The 24,702-nt window shown below is 41.6% G+C and overlaps 1 protein-coding gene across 1 annotated transcript in view; it reads right to left on the bottom strand.

The window, feature by feature from the left end:
- The window catches only part of ATRNL1 (attractin like 1), a 406,499-nt gene extending 387,915 nt beyond the window's left edge, over positions 1-18,584 (bottom strand). The window contains exons 1-2 of the mRNA XM_026050694.1: positions 18,163-18,584; positions 17,926-18,120 (exon numbers count right to left, since the gene is read on the bottom strand). Of these exons, the coding sequence (XP_025906479.1) occupies positions 17,926-18,120; positions 18,163-18,584 (617 nt within the window). The remainder of the gene's footprint in view (positions 1-17,925; positions 18,121-18,162) is intronic.
- Between the last annotated feature and the right edge of the window lie 6,118 nt (positions 18,585-24,702).

Raw genomic sequence — 24,702 nt, 5'->3', positions numbered from 1 at the left:
ATTGTGTCTCCTTAGGAAGATCTCAAAGCCCAAAGTGTGAGATGCTGCTGCCTTGCCCTGCCATCCGGCAGCTCAGCACCAAGATACAGGCATCTGCGGTGCCTCACTGAATGGAGGTAAGCTTTACAACCACTACAGCTAAATATTGCACCAAATACACTAAGAGCAGTTTTATGGGAATAAAAAGTGTTTTATTCACATTCCCAGTGCAGTGAAGTGCCTCAAAGGACCGAAAGGGCAGGAAGCCAAACACGTTTAAACAGTTATATATTAAACACTTCTTATACTGAAACCCAGTATAAACACTGCAAATCTTACTGTCTTATCTCCTATGTCCCCCAGTTCTGTAGTCTTCAGTCTCTTAAAATTCCTTTAATCCATTGATCTCAGTGTCAGTTACTGAGCATGTAAAATTCTCAAGTTTTCTGTAGAAGCTGCATCTCTTTGCTCATGATAAGAAATAAGATGTAATCTAAACCAGCACAAATGCATAGAAGAAGTGGTAAGTTAATTTGTATTTAAGATATATGCTGATATAAAAATTGCAATTTTCTTTGGTTTATAGAGCAGAGCAGCTTTATAATGATGTGGGAGTCAGAACACAGGAGAAGTTATCTTGAAAAATTATATACTTAGCTGTCTAAAAGTGATGTGAGGATAAATCAAAACTAATTTAAACAAACATATTTTCAGGTGACTGATGTTTATGAAAGGCAGCTCTCTAACCAATACTGCTAGACCCCAAAATACCTGTGCTTTAATGCCCTCTCCTGGGTAAACATTATCATACTCAGGGATTTGGCAAAAACCATATCATCCATTATAAATCTCTCCACCGCCACCGGATTCCAATATAAATACTTGCTTTGGACACGTAACAAATCAGAGATGCTAAATCAGACATAACAGGTGCTTAAGTACTTAACAATAGGACATTACTGGAGCATGTAACAGCAGCAATGCTCTTTTTATTGGGCAAATTGCTAATTACTTTTAAGCACCAAGTGTAGCTAATTAGCACCTTTTAAGGCAGTTTATACCATCCTTCATTCTTAGATATTGCCAATGCAATTCAATTATTCCTCAAGTGTAAGGACAAGAGATGATGATGATGGAAGCCTTATACACAAAYGCACGCACACAACGTGCCAGTATCTATTTCAGTAGCCATATGGGATATAATAAGAATAAAAAAAGGGAGAAAATCCACAGCTGCACATACTCATTAGCACTGCAATTGTAATCTAAAATGAAGATTAGTCAAACAGACCTATTAAATCATTACCTTTTTAGTCATTWGACAAGTACAAAACTAATTCATCTTCATGACCATCTTTTCAAAAAGACAGGGCATGAGATCATAAAGCTGTCTGTTATAAAGAGATATTATTTCTTTGTTATTGCCTCATAGAGCCTGCTCCTCCAGTGACAGCTACTGCTTGCTCACTTCACAGCATCTTATGAAATATTTCGTATTTCTTTCACCCAATTAATACAACCAGAAAAAAAAACAAGCAGGGAAGCATCAGGGAACATATGTACTTCTGCTAGTACTCAGTACAGTGCAATTTTTATTTTATGTAATTAACAACCTATAAAACAATGGAGAAGAATGTACAGAAATGGATAAAATCATAGCAACAAAATTAAATATCTTAATGTTCTACTAAAATAGATATAAGAATCTCTACTCTAAAACACTGGGAAACAAAAGAACTCAAGAYATTATCTTGCAAGTTCAGCAACAGGCATTTTGCAGAATGTATTCAACTACATTAATCACCTTCTAACAAATAATGCACCAAAATTTAAGGCAGAAATTGCTGAGAACTAACAGAACCCATTAATCTAACTTCTCATTATCCTATATTCATATTTTAAACTAAAAAAATGGATGCAAGTTGAATAAAATGCATGTAAGTTTATTAACACCAAACTTGTCTTTGATAAAGCAACTAAAAGAAAAAAAATACTACAAAATACTACTGTGAGTATTTCTGTGTGAGAACTTCAAGACACCAATACGCTGCAGCACCAGTAAGAAATTGGATGAAAGTGTGACTAACTGGTTGTCCATAAGTAGAAAGATCAGACTGTATAGGGTTAACTAGTGGCGGTAGCCAAAAACTGATCTTAAAAAGATGCTTTATGCTAATGGCACAAGTGTATTCATTTAAAAATGTATTAATGCCATGAAGTTTTGAGTGGAGGATGTATACATTACACAAAGAATTGAGTGATGAGGAAGACTGACTTACAAAAAGGAGATTAAGTTCAAGAATATAGTCTGTTTCRATCAAGTACTTAGTGAGGGGAATAATTTTAACTAGATAACTAGTTGTAAACTARTCATGGGGAAAAGAGAAAAGAGCAAATTGAAACAGCTGAATGACCCTATGCCACCCACAGCCCCAAGCCAGAGAGAGMGAGCGCAATGATCCTGCGATGCATCAGATGTGGGATTTCCAGAACAGATCAGGCAGTAATAATATCACAGGACAGGAAACAGGCAAAACCATATCCAGAAACAGAGAAGAAAGATTAATTAAGCTGGAACACGAACAGAGAATGCTACGAGTAGGCTAAAAGCCTTGTAAGAGGAGACTTGCTTATCCTAACGTAATGAAGTCCAAAGGAAAACCTGACTCTCTTTAAATACAAAGGRGACAAAGGAAAACTAAATGGAGAGAGAGAAGCTATTTTTGGTTTAAAGACTATATAGGCATATAATATAAAAATATTTGTGCTATGAGTCCAGATTTAAACAGTCAGAAAAGCAAGGCTCACTACCCGTCTTTGAGCGCTGGCTGTGGCATCCTTGGCTTGCCACCTCCTGCCACGTCAGTCTGCTGAGTTTGGGAGCACAACATAAGACAGTTTTATTCAAGGTGCTTTACCTAAATCAATTAAATGTYCAAAGTGATTAAGACACACTCAAAAATACCTGCTTAAGCTGCATATGCACACATATGTACATTAAAACCCCTTCCATATCAAGTTCGTCTGGATATAACTCAAATGGATCTGTCACTTTGGGGCAGTCAAGCTTTTATAATTTAATAGCTGATAATTAAGGAGCATCATACTCATATCATAGCATACTCGTATCATACTGAGTTCTCACACAGTCTTTAAGTCTCCTCCAACCGTGGCCTTGGAGGCTCCAATAGCACAGACTAAGGAGTTAATAACGTCAGTAATCCCGTAAAGGAAAAGAAAGCAGAACGATCCTTTTGCATTATTAGTTTCAGCTACCCACAGCACCACACAGAAATCTGAGGTAAGAGGAAGAAGAGAGTAGCTTGGTGCCTGAAAGAGAATCCAAGCAGGATTCTGATGCTGAGTTTTCATTATCAATGTTCATCTTATTTACATTTTTATGTAAGCTAAACTSCCTGCTGACAAGTTCCCTCTTCCATAGGCTCAGAGCTGCCCATCTACCCCATTCTTTGGGGGTTATAACTTTCAGGCAGCTTCAGGCAACAACAAAACRTTCATCTTGAGAAGAAATTTAAGAGAGAGATAACTGAACCCTGATGATAACAGGAGTGTTTTCAATTAAGAATCAATTTTTAAAGAGCCTTAATATTTTCTTCTCTTAATGGCTTTGGTGAATGTTTAGTCATTTAATCTTTTAATTACACTAAGAATTCAGTCATTACTTAAACATTTTATTTGGGTGATAAAGAAAAAAGACTTAATAATGGGAACAACTAGAATTAAAGCACACCTTTAGGGAGGATGCACAGGGGCTTTCCCTCACCGTTTAGCAGAGCACTGAGGCGAACAGGASTCTGACGGGATACTCGGAGATGGCTGAAATGCCAGGGATAGGGAAGAGAATTTCATTTCAGCACTTGGAGAGACTGGAGAAGAGCCAGATCAGAAGAAAACARAGCTGCAGTAGTTGAGGCAAGAAATGACACAGAGAAAGTTTTAGAGATTCTATCAATGGTACTATGAAGGTTCTGTCATTTTTRTGTTSCCTGTCAAATGTCTATTCATTAAGTTGCACTTAAAAGTTAAAAAAAAAAAATCCTAAAGATATTTTGYCCTTTAAGTACTGCATGGCTTATATACCCTAGTGTTGATATAAAGTACCAATTCTCCCCAATTTTCTTAGATCAGTTAATTTCYGACTTCTCTGTAGATTTAAACAAAACTTAACTACAGAAGAAGAAAGCAGATAAATCATTGCAAAGGCAACAGAGTAACTCTGAAAAAATGTTTTACAGAAAGGGGCTTCTTGCAAACTCCGTGCCATTTGGTACTTTTACACAGAGACAGTCCTATTAACAGACCAGGCTGTTTATTTCCAAGAGAAAGCTAAATTCAGAATCTTTTTAACCAGATGGCAAYCAAAAGCTACCTGACTTGTTAGTCAAATCAAATTCAATTGTGCCTTTTCAGAAGGAGCACAGGGTCCCCCACACTGCCTTATTACCAAGGCTCCAGGCTCAGCCCCCACGTCATTGGTTTGGGAGATTCCTAGAAGCTGGACACAGGGCAAAACTGACAACTACTGGCTAATCTATAGCTTACCAACACCACACAGCAGTGAGCCTGGGATCAAAACACAAGTTTAGAGCAGAAATAATTAATACAGCATCCTTCACTTTCTAGTTCAGCAGAGAAATAACTTAAGCTACACATATGCATCTCTTTTTAAAGATTCCAATTCACATCCCATTAGGTTATTCAATTTTGAATCATATACCATTCACCTTGCCAGTTTGCTTGGCTCTCCTTTGCACTTTCCATGCTCGGAGCTATGGATCTGCCCTCACAGGCTGCAGGCTCAAATATTCCCAGAAAAACTACAAGCAGATGTTGGGAAGAATCTGCCTGTTTGCTTTATCACCAAAACGTGTGTGCRCTGTATGTGAACATTTCTTCTTGCCTAATGAGAAGCATTATATAATATATATCATCATTTACTTTTGATTAAATCCTGAACCAAAAACAACAACGCTTCTTCATCAGCTCTGATAAGAAAAACACATTTTAACAATCTTTGAGACCACTTTTTAATTTGATATCAAAGACATTTTAGAACCRAAAATACTTTCATTAATTCATGTCTCCTGATAAGGAGACAACACATGATAATTTCATTTTTAATTTATTTCTGAAATGTGGTGTATGCACTAATTTAATTTCAGGCAAGCATCTCTTTTCTGAGCGGGAATTGGGTAAAATATATAAAATTATTTTTTGTCAACTTACCACAAACTTGTCATATAAATGTCTGTGAGGACCATTCATGTATAAGCTCTGTATATATTTACTTCAGTTAAGCAAAACATCTACATCTCTCTGAAGACAACGCCAAGCTGCACATTTATCCAGGTGAGGAAGGGTTCTTCAACATACAGCCCATGGGCATGTTCACAGAGAGAGGGTAAACGGGGCTCTCATTCAAGACAGGGGCCTTTTCTCCTTGCAGTTACCCCCAGCTCACACCCATATCTCACCCTCCTGCATCTGAGGCACCAACATACAAACACATAGGAGAACTACATGCATTGAAGCCACCCTGGTTACTAGGAAGTGGGAGGAATAGTTCGTACATACATTGATATTGGCTTCCTCTTGCTTCCAAATGGCATCCTCAGCTGCTCCTGACCTGCACGGCTGATTTCAGCRCACACAACTGTTGGACACTACCAAGTGTTAGCCCTGACACCACCAACACCGTGAAGCTCCAGCACTTCTTGGAGTAGAAGCCCTTCCCAGTCAGAGGAACATGAAGCTGAAATCCACTGTTGTCCAGCTGGATAACAGGAATGTTAGTGGAGCCAGCTGTGTCCCTTAATCATTTATGGGTTAACACAAGTCACCGCGGTGGAGCCTGAAGAACCATTTCAACAGAAGAGCTGATACTGCAGSTGTGAAGACCTAACTCTGCCCTAGAAATACAGGGTGTGGGAAAAACAAAAGCCAGACTTGGGCAGATCGAGAGGAAGCAAAACCACACTGTAGAGAGGATTATAAATGAAAAGTTCCAGGCACTTTATAAAGAAACAATAGCAAGAATTGACTCTGGAAATAAATAAAATAGTTATGGTTTTGATGGGATAAGCTGCTCACAGGTCAAAGGAACAACCCATCTAAGTTCCAGTGAGAAACAGAGCATTTCTCAAGGACAAACAGTTCTGTCAATCTGTTTTCTACAATTTTTGTAGAACAGCCTGACATTTTAAGCCAGCAGGAAGCACCATCTGATGATATCAGTAATTCACAAATGTACATATAGAAAGCAAAAAGAAAGGACAGTTTGTATCAATGTCAGAACAGTCCAGACTTTTTGCCAGCCAACTGTCAGGCCCAAATACTGGAAACACTAGAAAACTCCTATGTATTGAGCCACATAAATTACCTCAGAGACTACTTCCAAACAGTGAATAAGAACTTCCATTACACTCRAACGAGGGGAGGAAATGTATTTTCTCTTGAGCTGTAGAGCAGTCCTGTTATCACAYAGCAAGGGTGGGCTGCCACATACACCTGAGGGTTGCACAGGCAGCCCAGATGGAGAGCCAGCAGCCTTCACATCCTCCCCGAGTCAAGATAAATAAAATACACTTACTGGTAGCATCCAATAAACAGATTTAAGAGGTGACTGTCCCCAGAAGGCAAGGCCTCCTACTGAGCCCATTCCCAGCTGTGGTCCGGGGGTGGGAAGTGATTCAGTGCGTGCACAACACACAGAGCGTATCTGAAATAAACAGCCAGCAAGAGAATATGCTGGGCTGGGAGCTTTGCAGCATTCTGTTAAAAAAGAAAAATGCTCTTGTTGCTCAGCTGTGCTAGAGAAGAGAATCTGCTCCTCTGACACAGGCTGAGACATATGGCAGGATTCATAGATCTTATGTTAGCATCTATGATGCTGGGTGGTACAAGTGAGCTAACCCGAGAAGGGCAAGTTRAAGAGATGCTGGTGGGCACAACGGGGCAGTTTGAGGGGAACAGAACCTCACACCTCTTGGATACATCAGCAAGAATCCCACATCAGCCAGAATCCCACCTTGTGGGAGACCCTTCCAGAAGTAATCCAGCTGCCAAACATGCTAGAGCACTTTGGGCTCCAAAGGCACTGCCTGAGGTTTCCATACAGGCCAAAAATCAGAATGCAGAGCTTCCTCTAAGGCACAGTCATTCTGGGGGAAGGTTCTTAACTTTGGAAAGGCTCCTCGACAGCCCTTGAGAACCCAAAGGGTCAGAGGACTTCGGAGCAGCAGCTCATCGGCCTTCCAGCGGAACAGCCGTGTCGCCCGTAGGGCCCTGCAGCAGGGAATGAAAGTCCACGGAGCCGAGACACCCTCCCCTGATAACGGCAGGTGCCAGAGTTCTGGAGGACAGTCCCACAGCATCAAGGAGTTTGCAGAAATACTCCAAGGAGCAATTACTTCACTGCAGAAGCTGCAGAACACAGACAGCAAGACCTACACTACACAAAGCGCAGATTTTTAAGCTTCCCTTTATTAAACAAAGGGGGAAAAAAAAAAAAAGGCTGATCAAATCGATGAACTCACAAACCTCACTTCCACATCTTTATTTCCATGCAAAAAAGTTCAAAACCATTGGAATATGTTCAGCTACCACCTATTTCCATCAGAAAAGGTCCTCTACATAAGAAGAAAAGATTTAATGCTTTCCTTTAACTACTTATACTTGCTGAGCAGATGCGTTTGTCAATTTTCTTCATATGTTCCTGGAAATTCCATCCATCRGGTGTAAAACCAGGTAAAATCTCTTTGCTTCAGACACCTCTTTGCCCTATATATTCCTTGCATCACTACCTCAGGCACCTAAATGCACCTAGACAGCATTTTTAGATGCCTACAATGCTTCTTACCACCTCAACGTATGCCTAAGCAATACCTACACCACGGAGAAGATCAGATGAGAAATAAGTCTCCCATGACACCAATAACTTCAGACATTTCTGACAAATACATATACTACTATTGAGTAATGCAGACACTGCCATTTTATTGCAAGCATAAAGTGAATTAATAAAAGAAAGTCTTTATGGCTGCTTGGACACCTCTGCTTCAGCTGCAAAAGTAACTTTGTAATGATCTACACCTTTGTTATCACTATTAACAGGAATTTATGTTTCTGTTCACATCTCTTACTACAGATATCTGAAGTGTACAAAAATAGACAGACAATGAATTAACRACAAAGGTATTCTTTGTATTTATCTTAAATACCCTTCTCCAATTTTCCCCACACTTTAAACACACCCCAGAGCCTTGATGTCCCCCATTCWCATGTTGTTTTGAGGAGATGAATGACAGGCACACGTAACAAGCCTTGGCTACAGGATGCAACATTTCATTTCTGAAAACGCARTCTCATAAGTGACAGGGACAAAGTACAAGCTCTTTCTAGGAGTATTTCCTTCAGTAACAAGGTAACTTATCCTTCAAGTCCTCTCCAATAACACAGAGRATTCACCAATTTTAGGTCCCCCTGATCTAACAACAAACCCTGGAGGACCCCGGTCTCAAAATTCCCTGCTCAAGCCACAGTTTTCAGGCATGCCTAGAGCAGCTTTAAGTTTGCAACTACCTTACAGATTTCCAGACATCACTGGGATTAACAAAGTAGGTATTTTGCCATCACATGAGAGTGGCAGCAGGTTACTATCCTTAGCTAAATAAGATTAAATAAATATTGATTCAAGCAGGTCCTGGGAACCATGTGTTCCAGATGAGCAGCCTAAACCTTGGAAAATAAATTTTATAACGTAATTATTTTCTGCAAAATGCTGGTTTTCTAACAGCAGATTCACTATTTTTACCCTAGAAAATATTCTGCGGGGCTGGCACCTACATTGCTTCTCAGCAGCCTAAAAGCTGCAGTTTTTTATTTTGTTTTTAGTCTGCAGGAGATYTCCAAGTCAAACCCTTGCACCGTGTGGGCGAGCACTGGGAGCAGCCAGCCCTGAGCCCTCCTCTGCTGTCCCACGCTGAGCACCAAGATCAGCGCAAGCCACRTTTGCTCACTAGGCTCTGAATAACACACAGTGCAATCTGTAATACTAGTTAACAGCTCGTACTGCTCACCTCACACAAAAGCATGCATTCTGCTTAGAATTTAGTATACCATAGTCTCCCTTTACTACTGTTACCTGCTACACACACTGGAGAACCGATAGCAATCAATTGCACAGACTCCGTTTAGGTATCTTTTTTTATTACTTTTATATCATTTTTGTAACATTTTCCAAGACAATGAAAAAAAAATTCCTCAATACTGTATGAGTTTTCCCAATGTATTTCTTTGCTTTTCTGCTGAGGATTGTTTCAAACTAAGCTGTTTTCACCCGCATGTCAGTGATTATGCACAAGGACATCCCAACAGCATCTCATAGCAACTCATTTTTGGGCACATATTTTGATGCTTTTAAATCAATTTCTAGTGCAGTGTGACAGACAAACATCTCAATCTACTCATACCAAAAAGATGTTAACTCTGGTAATGCCTTCGAAAAATACAGCCTTCAAGCTTTACTTCTAGTTAAAGGAAGCAAGGGAGACACRGAAAGAGACTATGCATTTGACGAATTAATAACTACATTAGATACTGTCTGTGACATCTCTTCTGTACCATTTATGGAGAGCATTCAGCATCCATCGAGCTCGGCTGAGCCCTTTCCTGCCTACAGCAATGGCCAAASAGCCTCCAGTGACACGCGAGACGAGGAGCAGGGTCTCTTTGAACACTCACTTAGCCCAGCAATGGGCCACTCGGCCTGAGAACGAGCCGCGCTGCAGAGCTCACTGCTTCTTTGCTTGACACAGCAAACTGATCCAGCCTAGCGGTACTTTCAGGCTTACACACCAAAATGGGCTGTGTACAGGTGAATTACCCATTGCTGGAGCATTGCAGGGGTCCCGGCCTAAACCTAAACCTGGAGGTTGCATATATTTTAAATATAGGACGGCAACAACCACAATGAAATATCACGCAGGGCAGGCAGGCGCACACTAACCACTCGTGGATGGTGAGAAGATGAAGCACCTCTGAAAAGCTCGGTGCGAACCCAGCAGGGCCCTCTGCACCCGCGCAGCAGGACACCAGGCTGAGCAGAGGYTCCCCTGCTCCTGCATTTCACAGGTATAACCCTTACCGAGGAAGCAAGCGCCTGCTTTTGGCGCTCAGTTCAGGAATATTGATAAAATAGTAAAGACTGAAAACCAAGAAAGCAGGTAAGGATGGGACAATCTGTCCTATGCTGAGAAAAGGAGCAGGGAGCAGCCTTCCTTCCTCTCACCAAAGGAGARGTAACAATATTCTCACCTCCGGAGCAAACAAAAACCTGACATACTGCAGGCTCTATCTTCAATGAACACYCAGCTCAAAACACCAGAAAATAGGGCAAACAAAGACAGACAAGAAACACAGTAGGGTATTTTCTGGAGTAGATGTTCTGCTCTTTATGGAAAAGAGTGAGCACATGTAATCGACAGAAGAATTTAGGAAGGACTGCGATGGACTTTCTGTCTCTGGAAGATGTTTCAGACATGAAAGGCTGCTTTTCTAAAGCCCATGCTCTACTCCAACAAGAATTAATTCAAAGCAATGCTACAGTCTCCATAACGCAAGTGAATCAGAGATTAACTAGATTCACATGCTAGATTCACATGCTAGCTTATAAAAAATGCAATTTGCAGGTAGAAGCATCTTGCACAGAATTCCGATGAAGTCAATAGCAGTAATTACATACACAGGAYATATCCTGCATTAATACAGGCCATGCTGATAACAAAGGTGGCTTTGCAACCGATAACCTGACTCTGATCCCACCTTTTGCATAGAAGTGACACAGCTTAATAGGTATGTGCTCTAACTATTTGCTTACTCAATGCCAACCCCATGCAAAGATAAATAAAGAGGCAATAGAAGTTCAGAGTCATTTTACAACACAGAGCAGGCAAGGCTGTACTGTTTCTAAAAGGGGCAATCTCTTTCTCCCATTTACAAACCTGCTCATTCCTGTCATTTCTTTTGGGCCAGCAATAGACTTGGGCTGTAACCTCYGGGAGCTGATCTGGCTGAAAACTGGCTGGTTTGGGAGCTTGGAGAGGATGTTGTAAAGATACTTTTTGACTGTCAGCAGGAATATTAATACTTCCTTAAGAACTTAAGAGGAAGAGCAGTTTCATTCACAGTTTTTTCCTAATGCTCTTGCAAACACCAAACCAGGGTACAAAGGTGATCTAAAGGAAGGGGTAGCTTCTTGCACAAGCCTGAAGGGTACATGTACGCACATGTGTGTGTATACACACACACACGTGTATATATATATAAATATATATTAAAAAAGTGAGCCTTTCTGTGGTGAAACATGAAACCTGTTTCCCTATAGCGCTGCATCTCAAAGTTAGTTAAAAACTAACCAGAGCAGCTTTGGCTACAGCTTTTCCTCCAGTCAGGCCGTTCTGATTCTCTCCTCCACGTTCTCCAGGCTCTAGGAACAYAGCACAAGCATCTCACGGGCAGCTCGTCCTGCAGTTGGGGCTCTCTGCTATCCCGACACATTCTCATGAAAACAGTAACTGCGGAACAAGATCCCTGCTAGCAGAGGAAACAAAGTGGCAGACACACAGACAGCAGTTCTAAAAAGCTTCATTTCCTTAATAAATAAAGCTTTAAAAATACAGAATGTGAAGCAGATATTGACAAGAAGGGGGAGATAGTTTTTTTTCAGTAAAATTTGTCTATCGAGCTTGCTATGATTGACAAGCATTGCTCACATGCTGGTGAGCAAGCAGAATCCAAGAGAGCTGGCAAAACTACCCAAATACTTCCTTTAAAATTAATATGGCACTTTGTATATACACACATACATGCTACATACAATAGTATATATTGTTTTTCCCCCAAGTACATAACCCCACTGAGCAAAGAGAAGCATGTTTCTCATAACCAGTGGAAACAGAGCAGCCTATTCTGATACCACCGAAGGGGTTTGATATTATTTCAAGCACCGAGACCAAAGCCAGGATTGGTAAAGTGCACTTAGCAAAAACAGGCATAGAACAATATTTTACTGGCTTAACACAAACCTATTAAAGTTTCATTAGGCTGGTGAACTGTTCGCTCTCTTAAAGTAGGTAGTCTAAAGCAAACAACCTATGGACCAGAAATAAGCAACCTATACAAAAAAATAGAGCAAATCACATTATCAGACAAAACCAGAAACAAATTAAAGGAGAAAACAGAGCATCTGAACTAATTAGGCACCAACAGAGTTTCGAAACCAGAATAAACAATCTGTCTAGCAAAAAAGGAGTGCATTCAAAGTCATATAAAGTAGTTGCAGATGAGCAGAATGAAAGCTGTCACGATCTATAGAACAAAATACTACATTAAGTTGGCACTGTTAACAGAAAAAAACATGCTGGAATCAACTAGAGCATCAGCTCAGACATGGCACATTTTACAGCCACTTATTCAATTGTACGTTTAGCCAGTTAAAGAGCAAAGCTAAATCCAACATTATATATGTAAAGTGCCATTAATATTGAGCCTAGATAATTAAAAAGACAGACAAAGTAGAGTGGTCCTCCTAACTTGTAACCATCCCCAGGTTCAGTACTGAGCCATAACCTTGATGAACACAGCCCTCAACACTAGTTTAGCTAATCCCTCTATGCTTCTTTGTGCATCCTGTAGCAATGAGATCTGTAGTTTCTTTTTTTTTTTTCTCCCCTATAAGAAGAGAGAAAAAGAAAAAAAAAAAGATTTTTCTACTGTTATTTTAAGCTTACCAATTAGTCCTCTCACCAGACTAGCACCCTAGCTCTGGAGTTGTGAGAATACAGCTAAAATATTCCCTGTCTTTGCTTCTGCCTTTTAGCTGTGATTTTGCACATCTAATTAAACTATAATAAGGGGAAAAAAAATCATGACTTGACAATTCACAAAATTCAAATTGAAGTGAAGCTCTCAAAGAGAGCTACCCAGAACCGTTTCTATTACCAAGATGGATAACAGTTCTCTCAGGTCTCTTCCTGAGATAATTGTTCGCCTTCTTATGATAGGAAGATTATTTCTCACACCTACTAAAACCAGGTATTAAACAGAAGAAAAAAAAAGAAAGAAAAAGAAAAAATATTGCAAGGATCAGTTCACACAGGTTTTTTAACATCACAGYGCCAGGAAAGAGGGCTCTGGGGATGCCCACAATGAATGGGCATCACTAATAAGCTATAAATAGAGCACATTCCTGTACGAAAACACACTGCTTACCAGCTGGCTTTGCAATAAATGATTCCTTCAAGTGCACCCCAGAGCTGCACATCCCACCCAGCCCTTGGAGTACAAATAAACCTTGGAAATCACAATGCAAAGTGCTAGGTTGTATTATTGTTTTTGTCTAATGTCACAAAAAATACAGAGACTGTGTTAACTGCACGTCCTCCCTCCCCATGTCTGTTATCCTTTGCCAGGTGAATATCACTGCTCTTAACACTGGCCCTTCTTCTGTACAAGGAAGGAATTATGGGGAGAAAAATTCTCTTCCATACACAGAAACACAAAGCACAACTCAACCAACTATTTGCTAAACAGTGCTGTATGGAGTAAAAAAGCCATTATAAAACATCCTTAAGGGGAGGAAAAAAAAAAACCTCATATATAAGATCAGTGATTTTTCCCCAAAACTTGGGATCTTCTATGACACCTTGTATTAAGGCAGGTTACATGGAGGTGTTTAACGAGGACACTAGCTCTTCTCTGAGCAGAAGCTGCTGCCACTGCCCTATTCCTAGATGTTTTGCACTCCTCGCCTCTAAGTGGGCAGTAATGCCTGTAAAAGCACTGCTCATTCTGCTAGGGTCCTCCCAGATTTCCCATTTATTTATGCCTAGGGCTCAGCATGTAAGGATCATCTTATTTCTGCTAAAAATCTATCAGCTCCGCATAGCATTTACATGGCTCCCAATACCTTCAACAGCTTCTAAAAGATGAAGGACTGTCACGGCAAAGGAAAGTTAGGGTGATGCTTCTAGCAAGTGCTTCAGCTGTAGCTAAAACTTAGGGAAAATGGAACTGTTTGTACAGGAAAACTTAGGGAAAATGGAACTGTTTGTACAGGACAGTTTTCCTTACAGTCTCTCCTTAAAAAAAAAAAAAAAAAAAAAAAAAAAAAAAAGAAGCAGTTGTCGTCACTTTGTTTCAGACAAATTCACTGTAACAGGGTCAGGAAAAAGCATGTGTTGCACATAATATATAATTATGTGCATTATAATCTAATTAATCTAATTGGAAACACTAAAGCTTATTTGGTCTGAAACGCTTGTACCTGCGGGCACCAGGTTTCGACTCCTATCACATCCCTGGCTTTCCTGGCCCAGGCTGGTAACCAAACAGCCCCTGTTCTCCCCAGCTCTTCCACCAGTCACTGCAAATCCTCCAATACTCTGCACTCCCTGCTGAAATCTAGTTAAGTTTCTAAGTTTTTCCTCCTCAGATCACTAAAAGGAATTTACAGAAAGTGCCTCCAGCAGTTTTCCAAGACAAGAAAATTATTTTACTTCAGAAAGGATTGCATTCTTTCAATAGTCATTTTTAAGCTTAGCCTAAAGTTGCATTCAGGCATCCATTCAGATCAGAGAAGAAAATAATTTACCATCAGACAGAGATGAGGCACTAGAACATCACACAGAGAAGAGGATGTGCATGCAATACTGCAGGAATAACAAATACCATTTACATAATGTGCTATTACATACTTCCCACTTAAAATAAGGAGTAAATATGCAAGGATTCTCAAGCATGATTCTATTACTTTCATTCATTTATTTTTTCTCCATCCATCTTTCATCCACTCCTGAGCAATATATGAAAAGTTATCTCCAGGAAAAAAAAAGCAAGATTGCATAGAATTGTCAATTCATTTTGATGTCTGCTCGCTAGGATTGATTAATCATTTTGATGTCTCTCTGCTTGCCTGTTATTTCTTAGCTTATAAATGAAATAAAAAACAAACCCCAAAATATGGCATATTTCTCACCAAAGAATTAACGGATCCAAGTTTCCCCTAGCTAGAGTACTTACGATAATGTCTCTGACATTTGTTAATGCAAGTCATTCATTCCCCAAAGACACAAAATAACTATTTAACTAAATAATTTAGTGATAGAAAACAGGCTTTACACTAGTCAAATGTAGGTCATCAAGTTCTTTTTATCTGTCTGCAACAATATAGACATACAGACGCAGTTCACAGTGCTGAAACTGGAGAAAAAAAGCGTTTGAAATAATATACATGTTCCYATTAACTTCTTAACAGCCACATATATTGCACTTAAGCCACAAAGTATTTCTCAATGGGCTTTGGACAGCCGAACACATTTATCCATCTTTCTGCTTTTCTGCAGTGTCCCCCCAAATAATTGTCACCGACTGAAGCAACTGCTCCCGAGGTCCTACACACGCAGCCGGGCTGGGCAACCACGGGCACCGCGGCTGCAGAAACCCAGCTGGGGCCACCACTGTAGAGAGCAGGGAATTCTGCCTCAGCCAGCCAGCCACAATCATGCCCAAAAGCTCCATTACAGTAAATGAAGCTACCGATACTCTGCTACGGTCTGCAAGGTCTTCAGTKGCCTGACATCAGGGGGAAACCTGTATTTGTTTTGCAGTTATTCTGTAAATACAAGGTCTTCACTACTCACCCATTTGACACACCATGAATTTTCAGTATTCTCAATGCAGTGACTAATTTGCTGCTTGTGTTCGAATACACGTTAGCATATTTAATACTATCCCCCAACTCACCAGTCGCACAAAGCTGTGAGTCTTAGGGCAGTCATTTTCATTGCAGAGTATGTTTTGCTCTGCAGATTAAAGATTTAGGGTGACCTACCAAGGATACCACTATGAAAATGTCCTTGGGTGGGAAACAGGAGGTGAACAGGTCTCCAGAAATAATGGAAAGGGCTTATTTGGGTGCCAAAAGTCATAAYTCCAGCATCCCTACCATTATCAGAGACAAGCACAAAACATGGGAGAGGTTACTGAAAAAAAATCTATTTTGTTTTCACCCAAACTCTTAAAATCACATCAACTAAACTGCCTTGTCTTGGCTCAGGAAAGGTGTCTTTTCGCCACTCAGACAAACTTCCTCTAGGTGGAGATGGATTATTAGCATTCCAGCAGAGGCGAGCAGCGAAAACGCAGCCACCAAGCCTGCCTCATCACAAACACAACCAGGGTAAATAAGAAGCAAAAGTGTTTTAGCAACAAAGAGTCATGGAAATTTTTCCAAGGGCTGCCTAAAGGGAGCTCTGCTCTAGCTCTGTTATTCAGAGAATTCACGGAAAGCATTGAATTTTAAAGAGAATACAATCTGCCTGATCCCTTGTGCTCCTAGGGACTGCTGTGACTGGTGTCAAGGTAAAGAATACAAATAATCCCTTTATAAAAACCAGGAAATAGCAGCTCTACAGGCAGGTCTCCCGCAGGGCAGAGGCCTCCTCCTCATGCCCACCCCTTGGGGCAAAAGGATCCCGTTGCTCCAGGGCGCAGGGCAGGCTCGGAGCCCAAGCCCTCGGCACACACGAGTGACACGAGAGCCACTCTGGAAACCTCATCCTCAAGTTCACACACAGGTGAGACGCCTTAACGTGCCCATGTTTTAAGCTTGCCTTAGTTTACYTTGTTACCTCTATTATAATCCCACTGATGGGGTAATCCACCAAATGCGGAGCTACCAAGGAACTGCTTTCCCCACTACATATATATTAATTTGGCTAACTACTCCTCAATCTCCCGGGCTAGCAAATCACTTTGTTGACTTGCTGSTTAGAGATAAGCAACCTCAGATTAAATATTAAAAATATATAGTTCAATTTTAGCACTCCAAATAGAAAGCTACATTTATGCACAATTTAAACTGGACAAATACAGGTACCTTTAAGCCATGAAAATACTCTTCAAAAGCCAAACATGCATTCTGGAAAACACAGCCTCACAAATACATTCTTATTAACTCCATATTATAGCACTTTCCAGCAGAATCTGTCAACATACTTCATAGGTATATTTCCTGCTTTTAAAGGCTATTTTTCCAAGGGGATGAAGTGTCCTGTCCAAGGTTACATAGTAAAACAGCAACAATAGTCAAACAGCAACAAAATGATACTTGAAACACCCCTACAAAAGGGGGAGGAAACCGACAGCCCCCTAAGCCAGGGCTTGCAGACTGCAGAGGGCAATGGCCAGTGTCAGCCCCAGCCTCCTCCCTGCCCATCAACAACTTGGTACCCGACCGAGGCAGGGCTGTCCCCACAGACCCCTCGCTCCTTTGGGAAGGCAGCTCCTAACTTGCTGCTCTGCCATTATGCCAGGGTCTTCTCCTGCAAGCGTGGTGATGCATGTCTCAATAACGGCATAAAAACACATTCATGATGTCCCAAATGTGCATGGCTAATGCCCACTTATTAAGGCGCTTGCAAAACGAGGGAAAACCAGAATGGAGGGTACCTTTCAATCTCCAGAAAGAAATCCAAATCCCTTCACGCTCTTTTGCTGGCTCGGCAAGCCCATGGAGCACTCATGTCATTTCCATGGCACCTCCAGAAGGGACAGCAGTGACACAGCTCCAGGCTGACTGCTCCTCAGCTCCCATCGAGCGGAGCAGCCTATTTTCGGTGGCAAGTCACCAGGTACCTTTTCCTGACAACCGCAGCCCCTATTTTTAGCGGGATGGACCAGGCGGCCTATTCCCACCACACACCTCCCTCCACCACACACGCAAAAAATCACAGCGGACACGAGCAAGGAAAGAAAAAAAAAAAAAATACATAAATACCCAAACAAGCAGGCAATGAGGGATGACCCAAGAAGGACGAGCAGTGCTTTGAGGAGGAGAAGAGGGAACTGCGGGAAGGAGGAACTTACTTGAACCTGCCCTGGCAGTGCTGGCACTGGTCGCCCACCCAGCCCTGCTCGCAGACGCAGGTGGAGTTGACACAGTGGCCCGAGAAGCAGGAGAGCCGGTCGCAGGACTTGCCCTGGGCGCCGCGGGCGCAGAGCGCGAGGCAGAGGCAGGCGGCGAGCAGCAGCCAGGCGCGGGCGCCCAGCAGCGCCGCGAGGCAGCGCGGGGCTCCCGGGCGGCCGCGGGCTCCCGCCGCCCGCCTCGCGCCGCCGCCCGCCTCCATCCCCGCCGCTCGGCTCCGCTGCGGGGGAAGATCCGGCGGGGGTGGGGGGGGCTGCCGGGCGCCGCTCCCTGCCGCCTCCTGCGGCCCCGCGGCACTAGGAGCCCTGCGCCACGCGCCGCTCCGCGCCGTCCTCCTCAGCGCCCATCGCCGCGCGCCTCCCCGTGCGGGAGGAGGAGGAAGCGCTGCCTCCTGACCTTGCGCTCGCTCCTGCGGGAGCCCCCCGCTCACGCGCACACAGCGCCCTCCATCGCGGCGCCCCCGCCTTTGTGGGGCCGGCGCGGGCGGAGCGGAGCGGGCGGAGCGCGAGGAGCGGGCGGCCGCGGGGGCGGCTCGAGCCGCGGGCGGGCGCGCAGGGCGGCGCGGAACCCGGCCCGCCTGACAGCTCCCCCCAGCAGCCATTTTTAAAGGCCTGCTCTGCGAGCGGCCGCGCAGGGCTCGCGTTCGGCGGGGCCGCCGCCGGGGAGGACGGGAGGGAGGGAGACAAGAGGGCCCGGCCCGGCGGCCATGGAGCCTCCTGCGGGCAGGGGCGGCGGGGGCTCATCCCAACCCGCGCTCGCACGATGCCCCCGCAGCCGGGATTTGGGGGGAATGGGGGGGCCAAGTTATTACTTTTAAAGGGAGGGCCGGTCCGTACGGCCGCGCTGCCGCCCCCGGAAGGAGCGGCGGGCGGGGAGGACGGGCCGCCATGTCCCGCCCCGCCCGCGGTGGCCGCTGGTGGCGGCGGGGCCCAGTCACGGCGGGGACCGGCCCGGCCTCCTTCCCGGTTCGTGTCCCCGCGGGCCGGGGACGACAGGCGCGAGGGGCGACGTGTCGAGGGTCCCTCCGGCGGCTCCCGAACCGAGCGTGGAGAGGCCGTTTCCTCCCGCTCGGCCGTCACAGACACTGGGGCTCTGCCTTGCGGATGACCTCGCGTGCATTGAGAGGAAATGGAAATTGTGCCGCTGCTCTTACCTCCTAAATAAATAAATAAATAAAGCTAATAAGGCCAAAGCTTACACTGAGCAGTCCATATTACATGTGATCGTGGCTGCTAAACAACCACCTTGTATGTATGAGACCAGAAATGCAGTTAGTTTAAGATTACATTCCAAGATACTGCTCTTTAATCTCAGAGCAATATGCACTTTTTGCTTAGCACAGTAGGCAGATACATTCCTCATCCACCTCCTTTTGCACCAACCTAGGAACTATTAAAACCTGCTTCAACTTTCTTTTCACGACTGATGTACGATTTGCTGCAGGTCTACAAGTCATCTAAATTTTTCAAATTAAGCATGAAAAAGCAATGTTTCAACAATCCCTTTACAGGAAAGAGGTCTCTTGAAAAGCTCAGTGACTAGTTGTGCATTTGTCCCTTAAATACCAAGTTTCTTCAATCAGTCACAAATACAAAAAAAAAGAAAAAGAAAACAAAAGAAAAATGATATATTTCATTGTTTACTCAGGCTTTTGAGGAAGAATTGTATAAAGCTGAAAGAAAAACAGAAATAGCACATAAGGAAAAGATTAGGAGAGCTACAAAAGGTGCAACGAGTAGTATTTGTACTACATAAACGATCATGACTGAAAACCTAAATGCAACTTAAAAGGTTGCTAGATTTAGGAGAACAGCAAGCGGCAAACACTGCACAGGTATCTCCTGGGTAAGAAATAACAAGCTACAAAAATGCAGCAACGCCAGCCCTTTGACCGCTGGATGACGCATCAGGGCGTCAGAGAGGTGATAACTGGGGGAAATGGAGATACTCCACTTATATACATCCAGTTACATACATCCATTATAACTCTGCAAATGTGGATACTCATTCCCTTGCATGTGGATTTTTATTTATTTATTTATTTATTTATTTTTGTGAGAGACAAATTGCACAGAATTCTGGCTGAGAGAGGCTGGCTGTGTAACATTTTACACCTTTCATCCCTCCAGCCCCAGTTTCTGACACAGAATCATTTACACTTTTGAAAGTCTAACCTACTGAAACATCTTCAACAGAATTTACAGCTTGAAAGTATTTGAGTGAGTCCTCATAAGTTTTGAGCTACCGAATAAGAACAGATAACAAGGTTACAGGACAGAGTTGATATGTATACCTACCCATTACAGTAGTAAGGGAAAATTCAAAGGAGGAAAAAAAAAAAAAAAAAACAAGGCAACATATACCAAGGATTCTTAGCTATTATGCTCAAAATCTAAACACTAAAATGTGAAGAGCAAAACAATGTGTGATAAATTTGTGTCGATGGAGCAAGCCTTACTGCGGAGAACATCTTTGCCATACTTAGCCCTGCTTAGGGCACTCAGTGCAGATGTATTTTTGCAACCGTGTTGAGAGGAACAGTATTCCTGCCTGGATAGAGGAAGGAGAACAAAGATCTCCTTTGTGGTTGACCTTTTTGCAAGGATATTCAGAGAAACAAACGTTTTCCATGCCCTTTCCTTTCTCCTTGGGAAGGACGTTATCGGACTCATTAAGTAAAAGCAGCCGATCTCTGCACCGCTTCTGGACAGGGATATATAGATCTGAGCTGGCCTTACCAATATATTTATTGGTAAAACTAGCATGTAGACTGCTGTAGTGAAGGTAATAGCCCCCGAATAATTCAATATAGTTTCAGGAGCTGTTCTAACACATCTGGGCAGAGCGGAGGCTTTATGATAGAAAAAAATTTCATGAATGAATCTTAAAAATATTACTTGGATATAGGCTTTCCTTTTTAGCTTCTGAACATGCTGACTGTGCACAGGACACTTCGGATGGAAGAGAGCACAAGGTTTCCTCCCTAAATCCCATGCTAACTTGTCACTGACTGATCCCAAGTCCCCTGCACCGTTCCATGGAGCCCTTCCTGACATAAAAAATACCAGTCTTTGCAATGAGGTAAAACAAACAGCCGCACTCAGCAGATTCGAAGCCTAACAGAGTGACACACAGTGCAATTTTACCTGTGGTGCTTGTCTTATCCACCAAGTCAAATCTGGAGAGGCATCAGTTTTGTAAATTTAATAACATGACCCTTCCGCTCACTATTTTCTTTTAGGAGGAAAAAAACGAAGTTCATAAAGTTCAAACAACAATATCTGATCCAACATGAAACGCTGATATTTTAGCTTAACATTTTACAACATGGTTACATTTTGTAACAACAGTAGGTCGGGTTTTTTACAGGTTCCAGTAAGTATTGGACAGCCAACTGCCCTCCAATGTTAATTGTATAGGGTATAGGAAGCTTAGAAAATTCAGCAAGATCTAAGATCAGGGGAGAGGGAAATAAATGTTTGTGTTGCTTTATTAAAAGTCAATATTAGGAGAAAAATTGTTAGGGTCAGTTCTAGGCGTTTTCTACAGGTACACAGCTGAAGTGTGAAATATATCCTGCAACAAAAAGCGAGGATTTTTACAGAGATATCTGCTCATTCCTTGAATTTTATCACTGAAGGAACTAGAGATTTTATTTTTACATCCTTATATTTTAAACTGTGGACTTTGGGTCATGAATAAAAGAATAAATTATAAGTTGGCTTCAGGTCTATTTAAAGATGAAAGAGACTTCAGAAAGACAGAACCCAGGCAAGAGCTGACTTCCAGCAGTACTAACAGTGACATTGTAGTTATTCGAAACATCTGTCTGCTCTCAAAGTCTGCTGACCTAGTAAAAAAGGCTTATTATATTTTTATATACCTTTTGTACACATGTTAAAAGTTAAAGAGTCAAGCAATATCTGGCAACCTTTGGCACTATGAATGAATTTTAAAAATAATAAACGGTTGAGATAAGAAAAGCATGATCAGTTTATGTAAAATGCATATTTGTATGGTACAAAGCTTGTTATAAGGAGGGGTCAGGATCAATAACAGAACAAAAGTGGTTGATCTAACAGTACCAAAGCAGATAACGGGGGCAGAGAGCTAGGAATGTGCAGTATTGACTCTCAATACCATCTTTGATTTTTTTTTTGAAAGCAAAGGTTTCATGGTGCCTACAGTTTCTACCAAATACATTTATCTACCAATTACAATATGTAATTGTAGACCATACTGAAACCTTGATGCATTCTGCAATATATTACAAATTATTTGGAAAACAATTACATCTTCCATTACAAAATCTCCTTTTTATTTTCAGTGTTTTTCCTCATCCCCTTGGCTGCACATTACTTCTCACTGCTATTCCTGGAGCTTTTCAAATTCCAGTTTAATCTTGACTAAATTAAGGCATTTTTTTACTCTGTCAGCAAAGCTCCATCTCACAGTTCAACATTTGCTATACATCATTAGTAGGTAGGCTGAATTTATCTGGTTTCTATAATGATACCAGAAGGACACATCTATTAGACATATTCTAACATGATGGCATTTACTTTTAGTTATTTACTCTCTTTCTGTTTTAAATCAGGAAATGCTCTTTATGTTCATACTCCCATTGCCTTTATTTATTTGTTCCTTTCATTTACATGCTTTAGCAAAATGTTCAAAAATGCATTTGTCTACTATGAAATTCTCTTGACCTAACCAGAATTTACACTATTCCTTCAGAATTTAGGAGAGAATTCCATGTTTTATCCACTATTGCTTTTTTTTTTCTCTCTCTCTCTCTCTCTCTTTTTTTTTTTTTTCCTAAGGTTTAAGAACATCGCTTTTGCCATTATTAAAGGCTTTCTAAGTCTTCCTCATCATTTATTTTATCCAACAGCTTTGACAGCTTTGTAAGTACTAAGGGTTGCTTCTAGTGAAACAAGACTTGTCAGTCTGTATTTTCAGCTCCTTTGGAGTGATGTTGTTGAATCTGAGTGCTTCCATTCCAAGTTGATCTCCTCATGCTGTTTAATGACATTTGTATTAAAAAAAAACACTTAACTTAGAACAAAAGTTACTATAGCCACCTCTACAATACTTATTTTTTCCATGTTTTCTTTGAACGCTGTAAAGAAACCATTCACTTTTGCTAAATTCTCATTTCCAGTTACTCCTTGTGGAGCCGTTTTCTATGGGTTCTCTCTTACGTGCTTGAAGAATATTTACAGCTCTTTCTAGTCTCAGTCAGTTCTTGAGTGTTTCTGCTATTAAACTTTGGAAAGTGAGATATGCAAAGAAAGTGAAAACAAAGCTGCAACAAGGAAACTGAAACAATAATTATATTAGGCATAATGGAATAATATAATAAAATGATGCTCATATTTTGTTCTTTAATTTGCATTAAACTGGCAAATATGAGACTGTGCATGCTTTGATCCATGTCTTGTCTACTATACAGATGTTAAAAAATAATTAAGTAGATTAAATATTTCCATCAATAGCATTTCATATTATCACTTTGTTACTAATGTTGAAACAAGTATTATATGCTAGGAGTCTAATTGGAAAATTGTATTAAATTGGGGAAATTATTTTCCATAATGTGGAACAATAATTCTCATGTATAAATATGATATTTTGACAATCACAAAAGCAGTCATTTCATTAGCTTAAGACATTATTTTTCCTGAAAATATAAATTAATATCAAGCTGCAGCTGGAAATAGTAGTAGAAGCAACCATTAATAAGAATTCAAAGTCACAAATTTTACACATACTTAGACACACACTCAGATACTAGACTATTGTTATAGAACAATATTCTGCACAGCCATGTTCTGTATAGCTTATTCTGGAGAGCAGACACGGGAAAACATCAGGTGCTGTGGTGTGTAAAGGGCATCTCAACTTATCCCAAAGTCCAGCAAAAAGCATCAGGAAGGTTTGTTGAAGACCCTTGCACATCTGAGTTGAGAAAGATTGAAGCGTGCATCATGACAGGTTTAACCTGAAGTTTTTCTTATCAGGAGGTTTTCACAGTATAAAGCAATCTGAGACCTCCACGGGTCAGAACCTGGAAGTACCTAAATGGCAGGACCTAGTGGTTAGATGGGAGTGTAACTGTCTGGGGCTCTGTCAGAAAAAGCAATTTAGCAGGACCAGGAAGGTCTGTGCGGTTCTTTGGATGTGCTAGGGACCGCTTTTTCTTTCATGCAGGGGAGGAAATTACACAGCAAGCAGTTATTTCAGGTTTAATCCAAATTTGCCAGGAGGTGGTGGTTGAGAATTCTAAAGTGGAAGTTATTTCAAGTGAAAGACGATAAAAATGAGAAGTCTTCCATCCTTCCTTTAAATTGTGAATAACAAGGACAACGGTCATCAAATAGCTCAGGGAAAATGCAAGTATCTTAGGAGAGATAAGGGGAAAAAAAAGAAATCTAGGAGATAAAGACACAACAACAACCTATCCTAACGTGGAGGAAAGATTAGAAACCAAGCAAAAATTGAGTGCACTGAGAACTCTTCAATGATCTGAAAATCAAGATCAACATAAACACTAGAAAGGACACATAACTAAGTATAAAGAAATAACACAAGCAAGCAGGAATAAAATAAAAAATGCTGAAGCATTGAATGAGTCACAAGTGGCAAGATAATATTCACATTCAGTGCGAATAGGACAGATCTGTGCTTTAAATAGAAATACATCCTATACTGGTGTC

This window comes from Nothoprocta perdicaria, unplaced genomic scaffold, assembly GCF_003342845.1.
Source record: "Nothoprocta perdicaria isolate Ctin4 unplaced genomic scaffold, notPer1 scaffold_7, whole genome shotgun sequence".
NCBI classification, from domain to species: Eukaryota; Metazoa; Chordata; class Aves; order Tinamiformes; family Tinamidae; genus Nothoprocta; species Nothoprocta perdicaria.
Note: the sequence above shows the minus strand (reverse complement) of the source record. Positions and strands in the feature narration are given on the sequence as shown.